Source organism: Poecile atricapillus, chromosome 1 (assembly GCF_030490865.1).
Source record: "Poecile atricapillus isolate bPoeAtr1 chromosome 1, bPoeAtr1.hap1, whole genome shotgun sequence".
Classification (NCBI taxonomy): Eukaryota; Metazoa; Chordata; class Aves; order Passeriformes; family Paridae; genus Poecile; species Poecile atricapillus.
This window is the reverse complement of record NC_081249.1, coordinates 28,525,623-28,541,368: the sequence shown is the minus strand read 5'-3', so window position 1 is coordinate 28,541,368 and position 15,746 is coordinate 28,525,623. Positions and strand designations below refer to the sequence as shown.

Here is a 15,746-nt window from a genome sequence, read left to right as displayed (position 1 = left end):
TAGTTAGTGCTAATAAATAGTGTTGTCCACTTACTGAAAATAAACCATCTTTGTATGTATTATAATTGCCAATACACATGTTTGGCTTTCAATATGAAATGAGCTACCATACAAGATATTTGTTAAATGCATTATTGTTTTTCTGCTTGTTGAATAAAGTTTAGCTGTAGGGAAAAGGACAATTTATTTTTCTTCTGATGCACAAAAGAATGTTTATTGCATGAAGCACCATTTCACAAATGTTTGATATTGCATTTGATCATCATTTAACTTAAAAGTTTTTTAGAATAATAAAATTTTTGTCATGTGAAGAGCAAGACAAAATGCTATCTTCATACCATACTTTTCATACAGGAAAATAGTAATTCCATGTAATTGTGCTTATTGTACGTTTTTTAGGAATATCACGGCTTGTGGATTGAGGTGAATGCTTTAACAATTGAGCATTTTAACTCTCAAAAATATTCCAAAACTTAAAATCCTTCAAAGTGTATGCTGAACTTGAAACACAAAAAACAAAGTAAAGTGCTAGCTGGGGTAAAATGTGGGTTTTGCAGCATATCTTAACTATAATGTTAATATAATTTGTTTCCCCATAAAAATCTCTTTTAGGATTTCATTTGCTGATTCCTTCCCTATTTTTTTAATGCAGAGTAAAATAAATTTATTATTATTTTAAGTGTCCTTGTAGAGATCTGAAATTTGATCTCTCTATTAGAAATGGAAGCGTTTCAGTACATAGTCAATCTTGTAAAATCAGCTATTTTGATTGTGTGATAGCTGAGTTTACAAGACACACAGATGTGTACAGTCATGAATTGGACTATTGAATCCTCAAGTGATTAGTAAAATCTTCACCTGCCAGCTTTGAAAAAGCAAGTGTGTCTTCAGAAGCTTTCTTTAATCGTTGGGGAGTGAAGATTTGTCAGATAAATTATTGGGCATTACATGTGATTCCTGATTTTGCAAAGTCTCATCCACATACTTTACTTTACACGTGAGTGGTTCTTTCAGTCTGTTGGCTTTATCTCTATACAGAGATTAGATACATGCATCAAATTTATTTTTTTTTTAGTACTTCAGACCAAAATTTTACAAGAATTGCTAGTCCACTTTCATTGCCAGAAATATGTAGGAAATTATATTTAACGTTTCACTTACACTTGGAATTACTTTAAAATGCTAGTTTTCAATGCTGCTTGACTTCATCTCCCGTGTAAAGGGTTCTTTGTCTGAATAGATGTGATTGCTGTAATTTAACCAGAACAGTTTAAAGAAATCGTTTTAATTCTTAAAAGTGCATGTTCTTAGAACTTAAACAGGCTGTGAAGTGTTGATGTTCTTTGGGACCTAGGGAGGGTCTTCAGGAAAATTTTATTGTTGCAGCTGTTTTAAAGTTTTTTGTCATTGTAACTGACAGTTTCTGAGGCTAAAAAGTGGTAGATGGTTACCCATAACTTATTTTCTTTGCCTGTGTTTATCAATAGTTTCCAAATATGGCAAAATCCTTAAGTCTTCTTTTAACTTGTCATGTTGTATGACACAATATTCTTGTGACAACACTTGAGTTGCAGTTTAGAAGCAATTCTGACTGTAGTCTGTCTTGAGGTCACAACTGCGATTACCTCCCTGTGTCCTTTTTTACGGAACTCTGTTGTAGCTGTGTTGAGCCCCTGTTCATGCATTTTTGCTGACCATACCAATAAATAAATATGTATGCCTGAATGTTTTGGAGGAGAGATGGGTGTTTGTGCGGAGGCAGACAAGAGGCTGCTTTTGCAGGTAGACAAAGAGGTGACACCCTCTGCCTTTGAAGGTAAGAAGTTAAAAGTATCAGTAAGGTGAAAAACATCCTTACACATTTATAAGACCTAATAACCCAGTACTACTTCTGAGCATCTGACACCAAAATATCATCTTTATGCCTGGTTTGACTTCTTCCAAATGCAGAAACTCATGGAGTTCATCAGATTCAATCTCTGAGACTGTTCCAGCTGAGCTCTCCCCAGCTTGCTCCAGGACACACACAGCTCTCCTTTCCCTTCTCTGCCCTCCTCTATGGTCCAAAGCCAAAGCTTCCATACTCATTCTTTTCCATGTCTTAATTACAAATACCTAAAAATAGCTTGGTGCAGGAACATCTCATGCACTCTACCCAAACTGTACCTATGCTTCTAATGTACGGGCAATAATTTTTGAAGCCTCGTGGTCAGCTCAGTTGTTAAGATTAGTAGAGTGATGTGACATAAATCTTGCCCACAGTAGTGATACCAATCTGGTTTTCTTAGAGGATTAGAGTTACATTTGTGAGGTTCGAAAATACTTAAAATAGGTTTTCTGCTCTTCTATATAATGTTGCTGGCGTTTGAGGATAAATGAACTTTTTTTAAGTTGAAAATGTTTCTTAGTTCCTATCTGATACAATTATCTCATGAAAAATAAAGGATTTCTGAAAGGCTTACTACTATAATATATGAATCCTCATGCTGTCTCAAATGGGAATGATTTTGTACTTCAAGATTTTTAAGTGTGGAATTATTTTTAAAATATTTTGTTCCACTGTGCCATTAAAAATGTCATCAGTGACCTGCGTCAGAGGCTTCAGTGAGTTGTCCCTATTTAAATGCTTTGAGTGCAGCCCAGATAACAATCTGTTCTTTGTTCATACATTTTAGGTACAAATATTTTTAGTGTATGTGCAGGTGTGTTTTATATTAGTGAAAAAATCAGCTTTTGAACAGTAGGTGTTTATAACTAAGCAAGGGGCTTCTATTTTGGGGGTATTTTTTGAGCTGTTTCAGAAATTTCACTGTATCCTGTTACAAATCCCAGTTTTATGTTAAGAACTTATATTTCATTAGTTAATACCTGACAGCACAGAGCTGTCTCATGTATCTTCCTTGACTGTTTTGTAAGTAATACAATAAAAGAACCTCCAAACCATTGTTTCTTGTCCGCACTAATTCTTACACTGTTGTTTCTCTCTAGTATTTGTTAAAACTCATATTAGTACAATATAGGAAAGTGACTATAAGCTTTCTGTTTCACTCATAAATGAAAGTGAATTATTTGGCATAGAAGTACTTTTTTGTAGTATGTCTGTCCTGTTGTTTCAATATAATTTATAATTATTTCTCCAAATACTCCTATTTAGCTTTGCATTTGGATCACTGTTGTAATTAAGAGTATTAGATGTTATATTTTAGAACAAGTAATCTTCATTAGTTTCTGAAATGAAAAAAAAAACCTAAAAATACTTTATTTAAAATATGTTTTTCTGTAATATTTTTACTGTGACTTTTTTGAGTATTTTCCCCTCTGGTTTTTTTTTCCTAAAGTTTTTTTTCCTAAATCACTGTCACACTATTGTTTGAAAATAATAACATAGCTAAGAATTTTGAGAAAACTATTTAAAAACACTGAAAATTCAGAGTAAGTACATCTGCACAGTTGAAAGAACAGAGATTCTTACTATGTTAAATGTGCAACTTTGTGTCCATTTAAATATGCCAGGATAAGAAGTTGACTGGTACAGACCACCAGTAAATCTGACTCTTCTACATATACAAAATTACTAAATGAAATTAAGTCTTAAACCTTGTCACTGTTTTGAAGAAGTCAAACCGAAATGTGAATGCACTGATAAAATTATTGTGCAGTATGTTTTGGAGTTGCATTTATTATACAAATGTAGTTGTCTTTCTGTATACAGTAATTTTTTTTTTACAAGCATGTGTAAGAAGCTAAAAAACAGTGCTGCAGAATTCAAAATCAATTCTTTTGAACTGCACGTGACTTTTTTTAGTCAGAGCTCTGCTTGTTTTCTGACCTCTGTATTTTAAGTGTCTGAAGAGTAAAACCACATAAACATGTGTTTTAAGTAGAAAAAATTAAATATTAAATGAAAACTATTTTAATACTTTTTCCATATATATTTAAGGAAACATATGAAAAACTTTTGAATGTTCAGAAGTATCAAGACCAACTGATAGCTCAAGACCTTCCTCTACAAAAGGAAAAAAGGTAAGCTTACAATTAGAATGAATATTTATAGCAGTTTTCTTGATGTGCTCTCACATTCTGTTTTGGCACCTCAGGTAGTTCCCCACTCTACCTACCTTCTATTCCACAAACACATTTTCAAGCTTTTGATCTATTCCTTGTGTAATATTTGTATGGTAATTTCATTCCAGATATGTGTGGAGCGCTCACTTCTCATTGTTAGAGTAAGGAAACCCCATCTGTTTCTCTTATATTCTTTAATCTCGCTCTGCTTTTTTCAATATTCTTTGCTTTATAATAGTTCAGAAGTGTGATTTGAAAACAAACAGAAAATATCCAGAATTCTATGTTTCTGTATGAAACATATGTGTATTCATATATATGAATGTTATATATATATAAAACATATTCTGTATGAATTTTTCTAATTATGTCTTTCATTAAAGCATTTGGAAGAAAGGAGGTAAACTTTTTATAAGAAAATAAGGGCTTTTAAAGTACCAACTACATTGTTCCTGCTTTAAATGTCTCAAGACCTAAGACTGACCTCTTTAATAGTCTTTAGTTACAGTTCTTGAATATTTTAACTTACCAATATCTAAATTTAAGAGTCTCAAAATATGTAGTTTCACTATTTTTCTTCTAATGGCTTCAAACAGAAATCATCAAAACCTAGTAATTTAGGAAAGCTCATTTGGGTGGATTTCTTTAATTATCACCACTATTAGTAATTGAATTTAGTGTCTCTTTTTTTCTGTTTATCTTCTCTGGTATGCAAAGCAAGTTCTTCATCTAGTTAGCCACTGGACAGACAAGACCCATGTCAACCAGAAGCTATGGGAAAGCTACAGTTGTTGATTTCTAAGTGTATCCAGTCAGGATATGCTTTTAAGTGCTGCTTGCTCTTACACTGTAGTCTAGATTTTTTATTTTGAGATTTCTTGCGAGGATTTTATATTACAAAATTAAGTTAAGCAAGTGTTTAAAAGAAATGGCTACAACTAGGAAGTTTTGGTTTAGGCGTTTACTGCTTTTCTGTATAGTTATTTTTTCCCAGTCCCAGGTTGTTTTTATCTTTGTTCTTGCTGTGTATTTTCTAGCCACATTTATGCATTGTTCCAGGAGCACATCGTGTTGGTTTGTTCTTCATTTCAGCCATTTGTTATTTACATTAGGAAGAGAAAGGATTCATTTGCTGAGATTATTTCAATTTCTTACATAACAGAAGTTCATGTTTCTTCATGATATAAATAGCATTCTGTGACCCATGGAATGTTTTATTATAGATTCGTGTTAGGTTCTGAGCAGACAAGAGAACAAATGAATTTAGTTTTTTGCTGCATGCTGCTGAAAAATAGCCTGACTCCTTACAGAGCTAAGCCAGTGGATTTACTGATGTGAAAAACGACCTAAAGCTAGTCAGAAGATGAAAGGTTTTTTGCCTGTTAGGTTTGTAAAGCTCAGAGAATTTAAAGGATTTTTGGGACTTAGTTCTCACACTGGATATGGTACTTCCTCTGAGATTAGTCTGGATAGGATAATTTCTCTCCTAAGTGTAGGTAGAGGGTTGGTGGGAAGGGCTGGTTTTTTGGTTTGAGAGGCATAGAGTTTTGTTAGGGTTTTTTCCCCAGAAAATAATCTGTTGTGAATGCATTCTGTAATATTAACTGTAGGGTTAGGACCTGATCTGAACTACTTCAAGTTTATAGCTTTTCACATGCAAGAAATTTTTTCCAGCTTCAGTGGAAGTAACAAGTAACAATAAGTAAATGTAAGTATATACTTAAGTCTGTCAGGATTGGAAGATTTTTAAAATCATTGCTAAAATCTGCATTGTTTCTAAATAATCCTTTTTCATGTCCTGACTCAGAAAAGCATTAAAATGCATGCTTGAGAAGCAGAACTCCTTAAATACACCTTCAGAAGGAGTGTTTTACTGAATCACAGCTTCCTTAATGCTGCTGAAAGCACTGTTTCTAGAAAACCAGAGTTAAGAAGCTAGTTACATCTTTGCCTTAAATTTACCTGATAATGTTGGTATGTATATTTATGGCTGTACAGTTCATCACTTTGTATCATATGTATTTCAAAGATTTACTTCAAGCATTGGTTTTTCTTTGTGTTAGCATCTCTGTTTGAGGCTGTTTGCTTAGAAATTTCTGCTTTTGTTATCATCAGTGCAGTCACTGTGCAGAGCAGCTCAAGATTACAGGGTAGATAGAATACAGGCTATCACTGCTACATTAGTACTTTGACTATGGTTACTGCTAGTGCTGTTCTTTATATTGATCAGAAAAGTAAAGATCAGTGGCAAAATAATTTGATTTCAACATTCTGCCTTTGATTTTGCTCTTTGCTGCTAGTAAACCAAATTTTTCCAGGCAGCAGACTTTTAAAAATAAGTCGTAAGTTGGGGGGAAGATCACTTCCTACTACAGTATTACTCTAATTCAATCTCAGACTTCAATAATATGAATAATGCATAGCTGATACTCATAGTGGTCATGTGGTTAGTTCAATACATGAAGTTACCATACCTTTCAAAAGGCACATCTTTTAAAATCAACGTAGGCCTTCTCATGTTTACTATAGGAATGTGATCTGCATTCATTTGTAATGGAAAATGTATTTCTGAACGAAGACTGACTGTATGTGTGGTCTTTTGTGATGTAACTCTAATTGCATGGTTAATTAAAGGAGGAATATATGTGATATTTTAAACAGAAACCTGGCTGGCAGCAGATGGCTGACTAAGATTGAATTGGAAGAAATGTTGTTAGAAAAAGTGTCAGATGATGATGTAAGTAATTAATCTTCCCAATCTTAAGGAAGCTTGTGTCTTAAAAATATGGACTCTGGGTACGTTTTTGGATACTGGAAAGGTATTAAGCAGGAGCAGGTTCTCTTCAAAAGAGTTTTCTGTCTTCTGATGAAATCTGTATATGTTCACAGCACTGTCACATTCATATTGTTTGAAGTGACTTGTGTTGATATTTTTTGTCTAGCACAATATAGAACTCTGAAGAACTTTGCATTGTTACTATCATAATTTAGTTTTTCTCCTGGCAACATTGTGAGGCCTAGAGCCTAGAGCACTTGTTATCTAATATGTGGTCAGAAATGGGGTATAAAAATTTATTAAAGAAATAGTCAGTTATTGTTACAGATGAAAAATAGACAGGACTAGAGCCTCTGTTACTAATTGTAGAGAAGGGGTAAATATTCAACATGGGAAAATGCAATGGATTTGTACAATAGTAAACCTGCAGAGAGTTATTTAATGTTAGAGATGACATGGTAGTGATAAAAAATCACAGAGGGCTTGCTAGAAATAAAGAGCCCTTTTTCTTAGTGATTGATTAAAAAATTAAATAACCGAAGCAAGACACAAAGCTGTATGGATCTGTGGTTTGATACAGATATCTCCTGTTACATGCTCCTTGGTATGAATATGGTGGGAGAGAGGAGAGTTTTGCAGTTTCCTCAGTGTCCGCAAACTGTATCACTCTGTAGGTTTGGAGTCATCCTTTACATCTGTCTCTGGGGATAAGACTATTAATCCTAATAGTCACACACTTTTTTCTCACTCAGCTTTTCCCTACAGTCCCCTAAAGAGCATTTGATTTTTTTAACAGCAGGTTCAGTCTATCTGGCCAGCTTTTCGAAGCCTGAATATGACAGTACCAGACTAACTCTATTTCTCTGAACATTCCAAGTGTTTTCTCACCTAGAAGCAGTGTTCCTCAATCTTGTCTGTCCTGTGAACAACAGCTTTACAAAAATAGCATAACAGCGGTAAACATGCCCTTTGCTCAGTTGTCATCTGGAACAGTGGCATGTGATGGCTTCCTTGTCTGTGGGGGCTATAAAAAGGTCTCAAGACTCAGACTGTAATCCATAAGCATAAGTTGGAAGTAGTTGTTGTCAATTCACCATCCTGATAATACCTGAGAGACTTTCTCTATCTTGCTTGCAGTAGAAGCTGTTTAGACTAAGGTATTTTCAGTAGCTCCTGCATTTGGAATGGCCATTTTTCCTCTCCAAGTGCCAGCTCTACTTGTACAACCAAACAGTTTGGTGTTCTTTACTACATGGTTTTAGTACATTCCATCTACGTCTGTAAAAGTACATTGCAATAATCTTAAAAAAAACCCAACCAACCAAAAACCTACACCAAACCCTTCTATATACTGGCCTCTCCCATGTAGGAACACAAAGCCTCAGACTATCATAAAAAACATTGTTTAAATATATTTGAAATGGTCTGAGTATAAGCTGCCAGTCATACCTGCTCAAATTCTTCCCTTTTGCCACTGCAACAAAAAATTCAGTGGTGTTTATGCCATATTATACAAAATCAGAGCTATTGATTTTTTTCTCTTTGCACTCTCCAAGTGAAAACTGCTGGAAGCTTTCTACTTGTGTAGTCTCTACCATTTTTACAATTTTGTATTTCCATATTTCCGCTCTTCAAATGCTTTACCACAAGTCTGTGTCATATTTGTTAAGTGGAAGTAGTTTAAATGATGTCAAAGTTCCAGGGGCTATTATTAAGTTACAAGAAGAGTTGTAATATTGTGCTAGAGAAGACTCTGGTAACAGACTGAAGAACAAATACTTGCAATAACTACTTGTAAGTAAAAAAAACTTCAAAAATCAGGTTATCATATCTATATGAAAAATCCATTTTCGATGGTATGATACCTTTATATCTGGTGACAGCTGTCTGGAGTTCTTGCCAATAACACTTGGTAACAGGACATCCCAGCCTTCGGCACAAATGGGTTAACACACTAGTGTGTACTCTTTAATCACATGTTGAAGAACTTTGGAGGGAGGTATAAGGGGGAAGGAGAACCACACAGTAGCGAAGGCTAATTTATTTCAAGAGGTTGCCCTTTAAGTCAAGTATCTCTTGAATTTTTAAATACCTTGATTGTTCAGTTTTAAAGGAAATCATAAACATTAAAGTAACTCAGCTTGAACAGCCAAAGATAGGTGTTTTTTGTATATGTTATGAAATATAATCATTTATGAGATTCAGTTCAGTGAAATAAAATTATTTCCAAATCAATGAATATGCTGACTTACTAAAAAGCAGGTGAAAATCTTTCCCTTTTCCTATTTTAATAAAACAATAATAAAATAATTAAGACATCCCCCCCAGTGTTAGTTTTTTTAAAGTGAGATGAACTTCATTCTAATACAATAATCCTCTATTAAAAAGGGGTTGGTTATGCTTTGGAGTAAAGTTTTAGTGTTTTCTGAAGAAAGAACTAGATGTCTTTAGTCACACAGCAAATGATGCAACTGCATGCTGTTCTTAAATCAGCATGTAGGTGCAAAAGTGTCATCTTGTCAGAAATCATCAATAAAAGTGAAGTAGGAAAGATCCATTAAATAAAAATAGAAAGTTTTTGCAAATGCAATTACACTTGCATATTTTAATGAAGTCATGTTGTCTTACAGTACACAAGATTTATTCAACTCCTACAAAAATTGGTAGCATTGCCATGTGCTGACATCGAGGAGAAGTATATACAGAAGTTTTCCAAGGAAGTTCCTGTGCAGTTGCAGAAGGTGGTTATTGAGCCCTTGCAGTATGATGAGCGAGGAGTGGCCTTCAGCACCGGGGAAGGTAATAACTTCAAGTTGATCGGTAACAATGCAGACTTTGTTCCTCTTCACACTGCTTTCTTTATAGTATGTACAACAACACTGAAAGTGTCACTACTTCATTTTATATGCTCATGTATATGTATACTACATGTATAGCTGTTAGTCATGTTATTGATCACCAAGACATGGACTGGTCAGAAAGTACAAGTTTTTGGCCCAGATTCCTATCATTTGTTTTTGATATGTATTTCTATACAGTGATAGCTCTGTTAGAGACCCCATTGCGTTACAGGTTGTAGGATACAAAAGGACTTTCATTTTTGGCCAGAGTGACTGCTGAACATGAAGAGTGGAGGACTGCAGGAGCACGAACACCTACGAACAATTCCATGGATATAACACTGTTGTTGCTTAGTATAAAAACAGTATGCTTAGACTACTAAGTAACCTTTATCATTATTTTTATAGGAAGTCCAGCAAAGGGGAACTTTGAAGATGCAAAGAATAAATAGCAAGGAATAGCAAGGCATCTGGATATTTACAAGCAGCCTAGGAAAATGAGAAGAGGAAATTTCTAGATACTATGGGACAGAGATGGATAATGGAATATCCATTCATACCATTCATTCCATTCATAATGGAAGATCATTCATACTGAGATGGAGGGGATGTTAGAGAAAAGCCGTGAAGGTCTCTGTATCTTCTAAACACAGGCTGTTACATTTTCACTGGAGAGACACAGCTGGAAAACAATATAGTATAGGATATGAATGATTGCACAGAAAAAATAATGCGGCAACAGCTTGTATAGGAAGGGCTGATGAGTTTCTGGACAAAACATGTGCATGCACACTTTATGCTGTACATTTAAGAGGAGTCTTCCAGTTGTTGATTATTATGCAGCAGGCAGCAGATGAGAACAAAGGTCACAGGGAATTTGAGGGGAAATATGGCTAGAGAGCTCTACTTTACCTGGGTTGTGTTCAAGATTACATGACAACAAAGAGATGTGAGAGCACCAAACCATGATTTAATTTGCACTGGTTTTCAGTAGTATCTTCAGAACAGTAGTTAACGAAGTTTGATGAGCATGCAACCTGTGTGATTTAAGAAAAGCCACCGGGTTTAATAAGTTCAAAACCAGTCTTGTTTGTGCCTCATCACCCCCAAAATGAAGAAGAATGTCTTATTTGTTTCATAATTTCTTTATCAGAATGATTGCTTCCTTTGTGCTGAAGGAGATTGGTTTCCCAACACACAGTTCTCCCCCACTTAATAGACACTGATTAAAACATACTGAAAGATAATTGTTCTTGGTTTGCATTTTTTTTTTTTTTTTACCTCAACCTGTAAAACCGAACAGCTGGCAATATATGAGTGTGTTGAGATTTGTTTAATTACTTGGACACTTGAAGTTCTGTAGATATTGAAGCTTCATAAAAGATTTGGTTTAATCCTTTAAGGTAAAAGAAAAACTGCAAGAGCTACTGCAGTAATTTATGACAACGGGACTGGAAAAATTACAGTAAATGGAATAGACATTTTACATTACTTCCCAGTGCTGCAGGACAGGTGAGAGCACTATGAAATGCTGTATTTTTACTGTACTTAAATTATTCCAGCAAAAGCAACACCATACATGTCAGTGCTGTGTTGATTCTATGTTCTTGTCTCTGTATAACTATCTGTTTTATAAAACTGTGTCTTGCATTTCCTCCTAATTTTCAGGAGTTTACTGATAGGCAAGTCTTCCTCTGTGCTCCTTGCCTCACCTTTTCTGAAGGGATGCAAAAACCAAGAGCATGGATTGTTTTAATAATTCAAATTTTAGTCCCCTAAAGGGCTTGAAATTTATTTTAAAAGTAAATAATAAACATTATCTGTAAGTGTGTTGCAAAGTGCATGCATGTTTAATTACTCTGGTATACAGTAATGTGCAAAGTGAGGCTTTTCATATAAAGCTTCAGATTTTGGAGGATGTGCACAGTCTGATATAGAGAAGACTTCTCATTAGGCTGATATAAAGGTTCTATTCCTAATGTGATTTTTATTTTTATTTTATATTATGATTTTTAAGCTCAAAAATAGAGGGAAAGCTTGCTCAGTTTTAATATCCAGAACTGATGGGTTTTGGCTTCCTTAGAGAAGTAGTGGAATAAAAAAAGTAGTTATAAAACTGAACTTAAAGTACTTACCACTGGCAGTTGGAATATGCTCCTAGCTGCTAATTTTCTATTGATTTGAATGAGATATGAATGCCTTTCTGGATCTCTGCCCAACAGTTAACTGTGTTTTTGTATATACAATGATAAGAAATGTGCATAGCATGGAACTTTATGCACATGAATCTTTTCAATTCTTTTTTTTTCCATTTTTTTTTTTCCTTAGGGAACAGTTGTTGTTCCCTTTCCAGTTTCTTGGCAGAATTGGAAAACATGATATGGTTTGCACAGTCTCTGGTGGAGGAAGATCTGCACAGGCTGGAGCAATACGTTTAGCCTCTGCAAAAGCCTTAAGGAGTTTTGTGACAGAAAAGGAGGTGGAATTCATGAGGCAAGGTAGGAATTGAAATTATTTCAGTGTTTCTTAATGTGTTTCTGGTAATTAGCAGAATTAATACAAGGATCATTAAGGATCAGATTTGAGTAAATAATCCCAGTGAAACCTTGTATATTGTATGAAAGGGATCTGCATTTATTTATAGACTGTTTTCCCTTGTTTCCTAGCATCCTTTGTGTACATTTTGGATGACTTCTCAAGCGTTTTTCCATCTGTTCATGACCTCTTTTAGGTCTATTAACCAGCTTATATTGCCTCAACATAGAATCACAAAACATGAATGTGGATTCAGTGCTAAATAAATCTGGATTAGACATTAGTGAGCTGTAAGGTACTGAGATTGTGGTTTGTTTTACTTGGCTGGTCGTGTCTTGTTCATGTTTTAAAAAGTTTTCATCTCCAACATAAGCGCTGGAGGGCTAGCTTTGAAGAGAGAGTGATGAGCATAAATGTACTGCATGCAACTAGGCAAACTGAGGGAGCTTCTTCCCTCTCTTGCATTATTTTGTGTTTACAAGTTACCTAGGATAAGGTAGATATTTAGATAACTGCAGGATCTGATGCTTCTCAGTGATGAGATGTCTATGCTGTTTCAGCAAATGCAGAATTACGAATGGTGAGCTTTTAACCATGCTCTCTCTGGACTAGTAGCAAGAATACCTGCCTGTATTAGTGGCAGAACAGCTGTGATTTTTTTTCACTCTATTGCCAGCCATGAAACCAAAGCTGTCTTCGTGCTTTGCAACAAGTTTCTTTGACTGTACCTTTTCAGCACTGGCAAATATGAGTTGCTAGGAAAACCCTTGCAAATAGACATTGTATTGAGTTTGGCATCTTTACTGAGATCAGCATAATTCTGAACGTGTTTGGCACATTGCCAAATACACTTTGAACTGTATTTATATATATAAATATATTTGTACTTATATATAAATATACCACAAGGCAGTGGTCTTCAGAATGGGGTATGTACAACTGATCCCTTGGGATTCAGTACGAATGTGTCATATTCATAAGTGAATAAATACATGTATTTGTGTGTACATGCTCAAAAATACTGTTAAGACTGCATGATCAAAAAAGGGTGGAGACCACTGCTTTAAGGGCTTAAGCAGTATGGATAGATAAAAAGCAATGGGTGGCTTTTTAATGGAGTGTAAATGGAAAATATGAATGAAGTTAAGTTACTGAAGAGAAGTTAAAATGTTAGAGGATCTGATGAGGCTCCTTTCAGTGTTTTGTGGTTCTGAACCTTTTGCCCTGTAGATGATACAAATCATACTGTTAGTGAAAGTTATTTGCTCACAGGTAGTATACCTGTAAAATTAACTAGTAGGAATAAGTAAATGGGTGCTTTTCTGTGTTTTGTAGCTGGATTACTAACAGTTGACCCACGTGTGAAAGAACGAAAAAAACCTGGTCAAGAGGGACCCAGACGGAAATTCACCTGGAAAAAGCGATAAGTCTTGAGTATTTAAAGAGTGACAAAGTGCTACCAAAACTTCAAAACATACTGTTCTATGATTTAAAACTGCTGTATGAATATCTTTAGTAATAAAGACATTTTTTTCCCCCTTTACAATTATTATGTCTTCTGTTTAAGAAGCAGCAAGCAACTCTAAATTTATTTAAAATCGTGGAAAATCATGGTGCAATTTGATGGAACACTAAATCTAAAATGATCACCCAAGTGCCAACTTTGCATCTTAAGTCCAGTGAAATCAATAACAATTTATGAAACTTCTGGTGGATTATAACTTTTAAAAATCGGTCTATTTGTTTAATGATTTGGCAGTTTAAGTTTTGAAATTAGGCAGCTCCTAACCAGGTATCTGGACATCTTCAGTGGGCCTCCCTTTCTGCCTTGCAGGTATCTGAGGATAAGCAACAACTTCCTACCTAAACTGTGGTGGAGTTGAGAAGCCAGTGAGAATAGTACTGACAATTGAGGGGATGTTGAGAGAGGAACTGTCACAGAGGATAACCTTTGCCTGTGGAATGAGTTGTCTCCAGGATGCTTCCCCAGGTTAAGTAGTGAGTGATTCAGAGCAAGTACCTAAATTTAGGTTCTCTGAATCATACTCTGGAGGAGTCAGTTTTTCTGTTCTTCCCCCAAATGCAGAAAGAGCTGGAGGGATTAAGCTGAAGTTGTCTTTCAGAACGCTCTTCTCCACCCCTTAAATCTCAAGGGGCCTGTTCAAGGAGGCGTGTTCCGAATATGGCTAATGCACAAAGATAGCATTGGACTCTTTGCCAAATACAGTCATAACTTTTCTGTTTTAAAATCAGAAGCAGGAGGTGATGACAGTGCTGCCCACCTCCTGTCTATAATTGTAGCCTTCCAAAATAGATTAGTGGTTACAGTGCTCACCCAAAAGCTTAAGGTTTTGGTTTATTGCCAGCTTCCTTCCTGGGACAGAGGTCAAATACTTTCAAAGAAAAGCATATCCTTCATCTGTCCTGTAGGAAGTGGGCCACAGCAAAAACAAAGATAAAGTTTATCTCACCCAGAAAAGCAGAAAAATAAAGCTCAGTAGTTTTAACAACAGGATACTTTCCAGCTTTCTTTTAATTTAGAGCACTTCTGTACTTGGAATTCTTTCTGCAGGTTTTTTCAAGTGCTGGAGTACCTGCTCTGCTTCTTACTTGCTGTAGATCATAGCAAAAGCTACACCTCAGAGGCCACAAAAGGTGCCAGCAGGTCACTTCAGGTGATAAGCAACTGTTAGTGATGTGTACAGGTCATTATTTTCCCAAGCAGCATTCAGGGAAGCAACAAATAAATAGACCTCATCAGCTGAGCAAAACAGAGAAGGTCAGAAACTGGGTGTGCATCCTTGCATACACATTTGTGATTCCTCTCCCCAAAGCCTGTGCTTCTTTTTAACTTTTGTTCCATGAGAATACTCTGCAAACTTGGACAGGATTGCTCATGGCAAAGGTAGTTCATCTCAGTCAGAATACATGAGGCTAAAATTACCTGAAAGGATGTTGTAATAAGTTGGGTGTTGGCCTCTTTTCCAAAGTAACGAGTGACAAGAGTTAGGGGAAACTGCCTAAAGTTGTGCCAGGGAAGGTTTAGATTGGCTATTAGGAGAACTTTGATCACCTAAAGGATTGTCTAGCACTGGATCAGGCTGTCCAGGGACGTGATGGAGTCTCCATCTCTGAAGGTATTTATAAGAGATGTAGATCGCGCTTGGGGACATGGTTTAGTGGTGGACTTGACACCGCTGGGTAAATGGTCAGACTCTGAATTTAGAGGTCTCTTCCACTGCAGAAGATTCTGTGACTGGTTAAACTGAATTTAAGAGCTGAGGCAATTCACCTGTCCCTTTGAAAAACAAATGGGGGTTTTACATGAGAGATTCTACACTAAGGCAAATACAGAAGGCTTAACTAGCATTTCTTTTAATTTAAATCTGAATTGCTTGTGTATAGCAAAATAACTATGTCATGTATGAGTAGAAGTTGTGATTTGTAATAAAAACACTCATCCATGCTGGGACAAGTACCTAAAGATCCTTTTGCTATGCTCACATAATGAAGTGAACATAATCACGTGG

At 35.5% G+C, this 15,746-nt stretch overlaps 1 protein-coding gene across 2 annotated transcripts in view; it reads left to right on the top strand.

Annotated features, from left to right (window-relative positions):
• The window catches only part of MRPS9 (mitochondrial ribosomal protein S9), a 34,061-nt gene extending 20,305 nt beyond the window's left edge, over positions 1 to 13,756 (top strand). For both annotated transcript variants that reach the window (XM_058864538.1, XM_058864550.1), the window contains exons 6-11: positions 3,941 to 4,023; positions 6,727 to 6,802; positions 9,472 to 9,640; positions 11,085 to 11,193; positions 12,010 to 12,179; positions 13,552 to 13,756. In XM_058864538.1, coding sequence (XP_058720521.1) covers positions 3,941 to 4,023; positions 6,727 to 6,802; positions 9,472 to 9,640; positions 11,085 to 11,193; positions 12,010 to 12,179; positions 13,552 to 13,643 — 699 coding nt within the window. In that variant the 3' untranslated portion in view covers positions 13,644 to 13,756. The remainder of the gene's footprint in view (positions 1 to 3,940; positions 4,024 to 6,726; positions 6,803 to 9,471; positions 9,641 to 11,084; positions 11,194 to 12,009; positions 12,180 to 13,551) is intronic.
• The last annotated feature ends 1,990 nt before the right edge of the window (positions 13,757 to 15,746 follow it).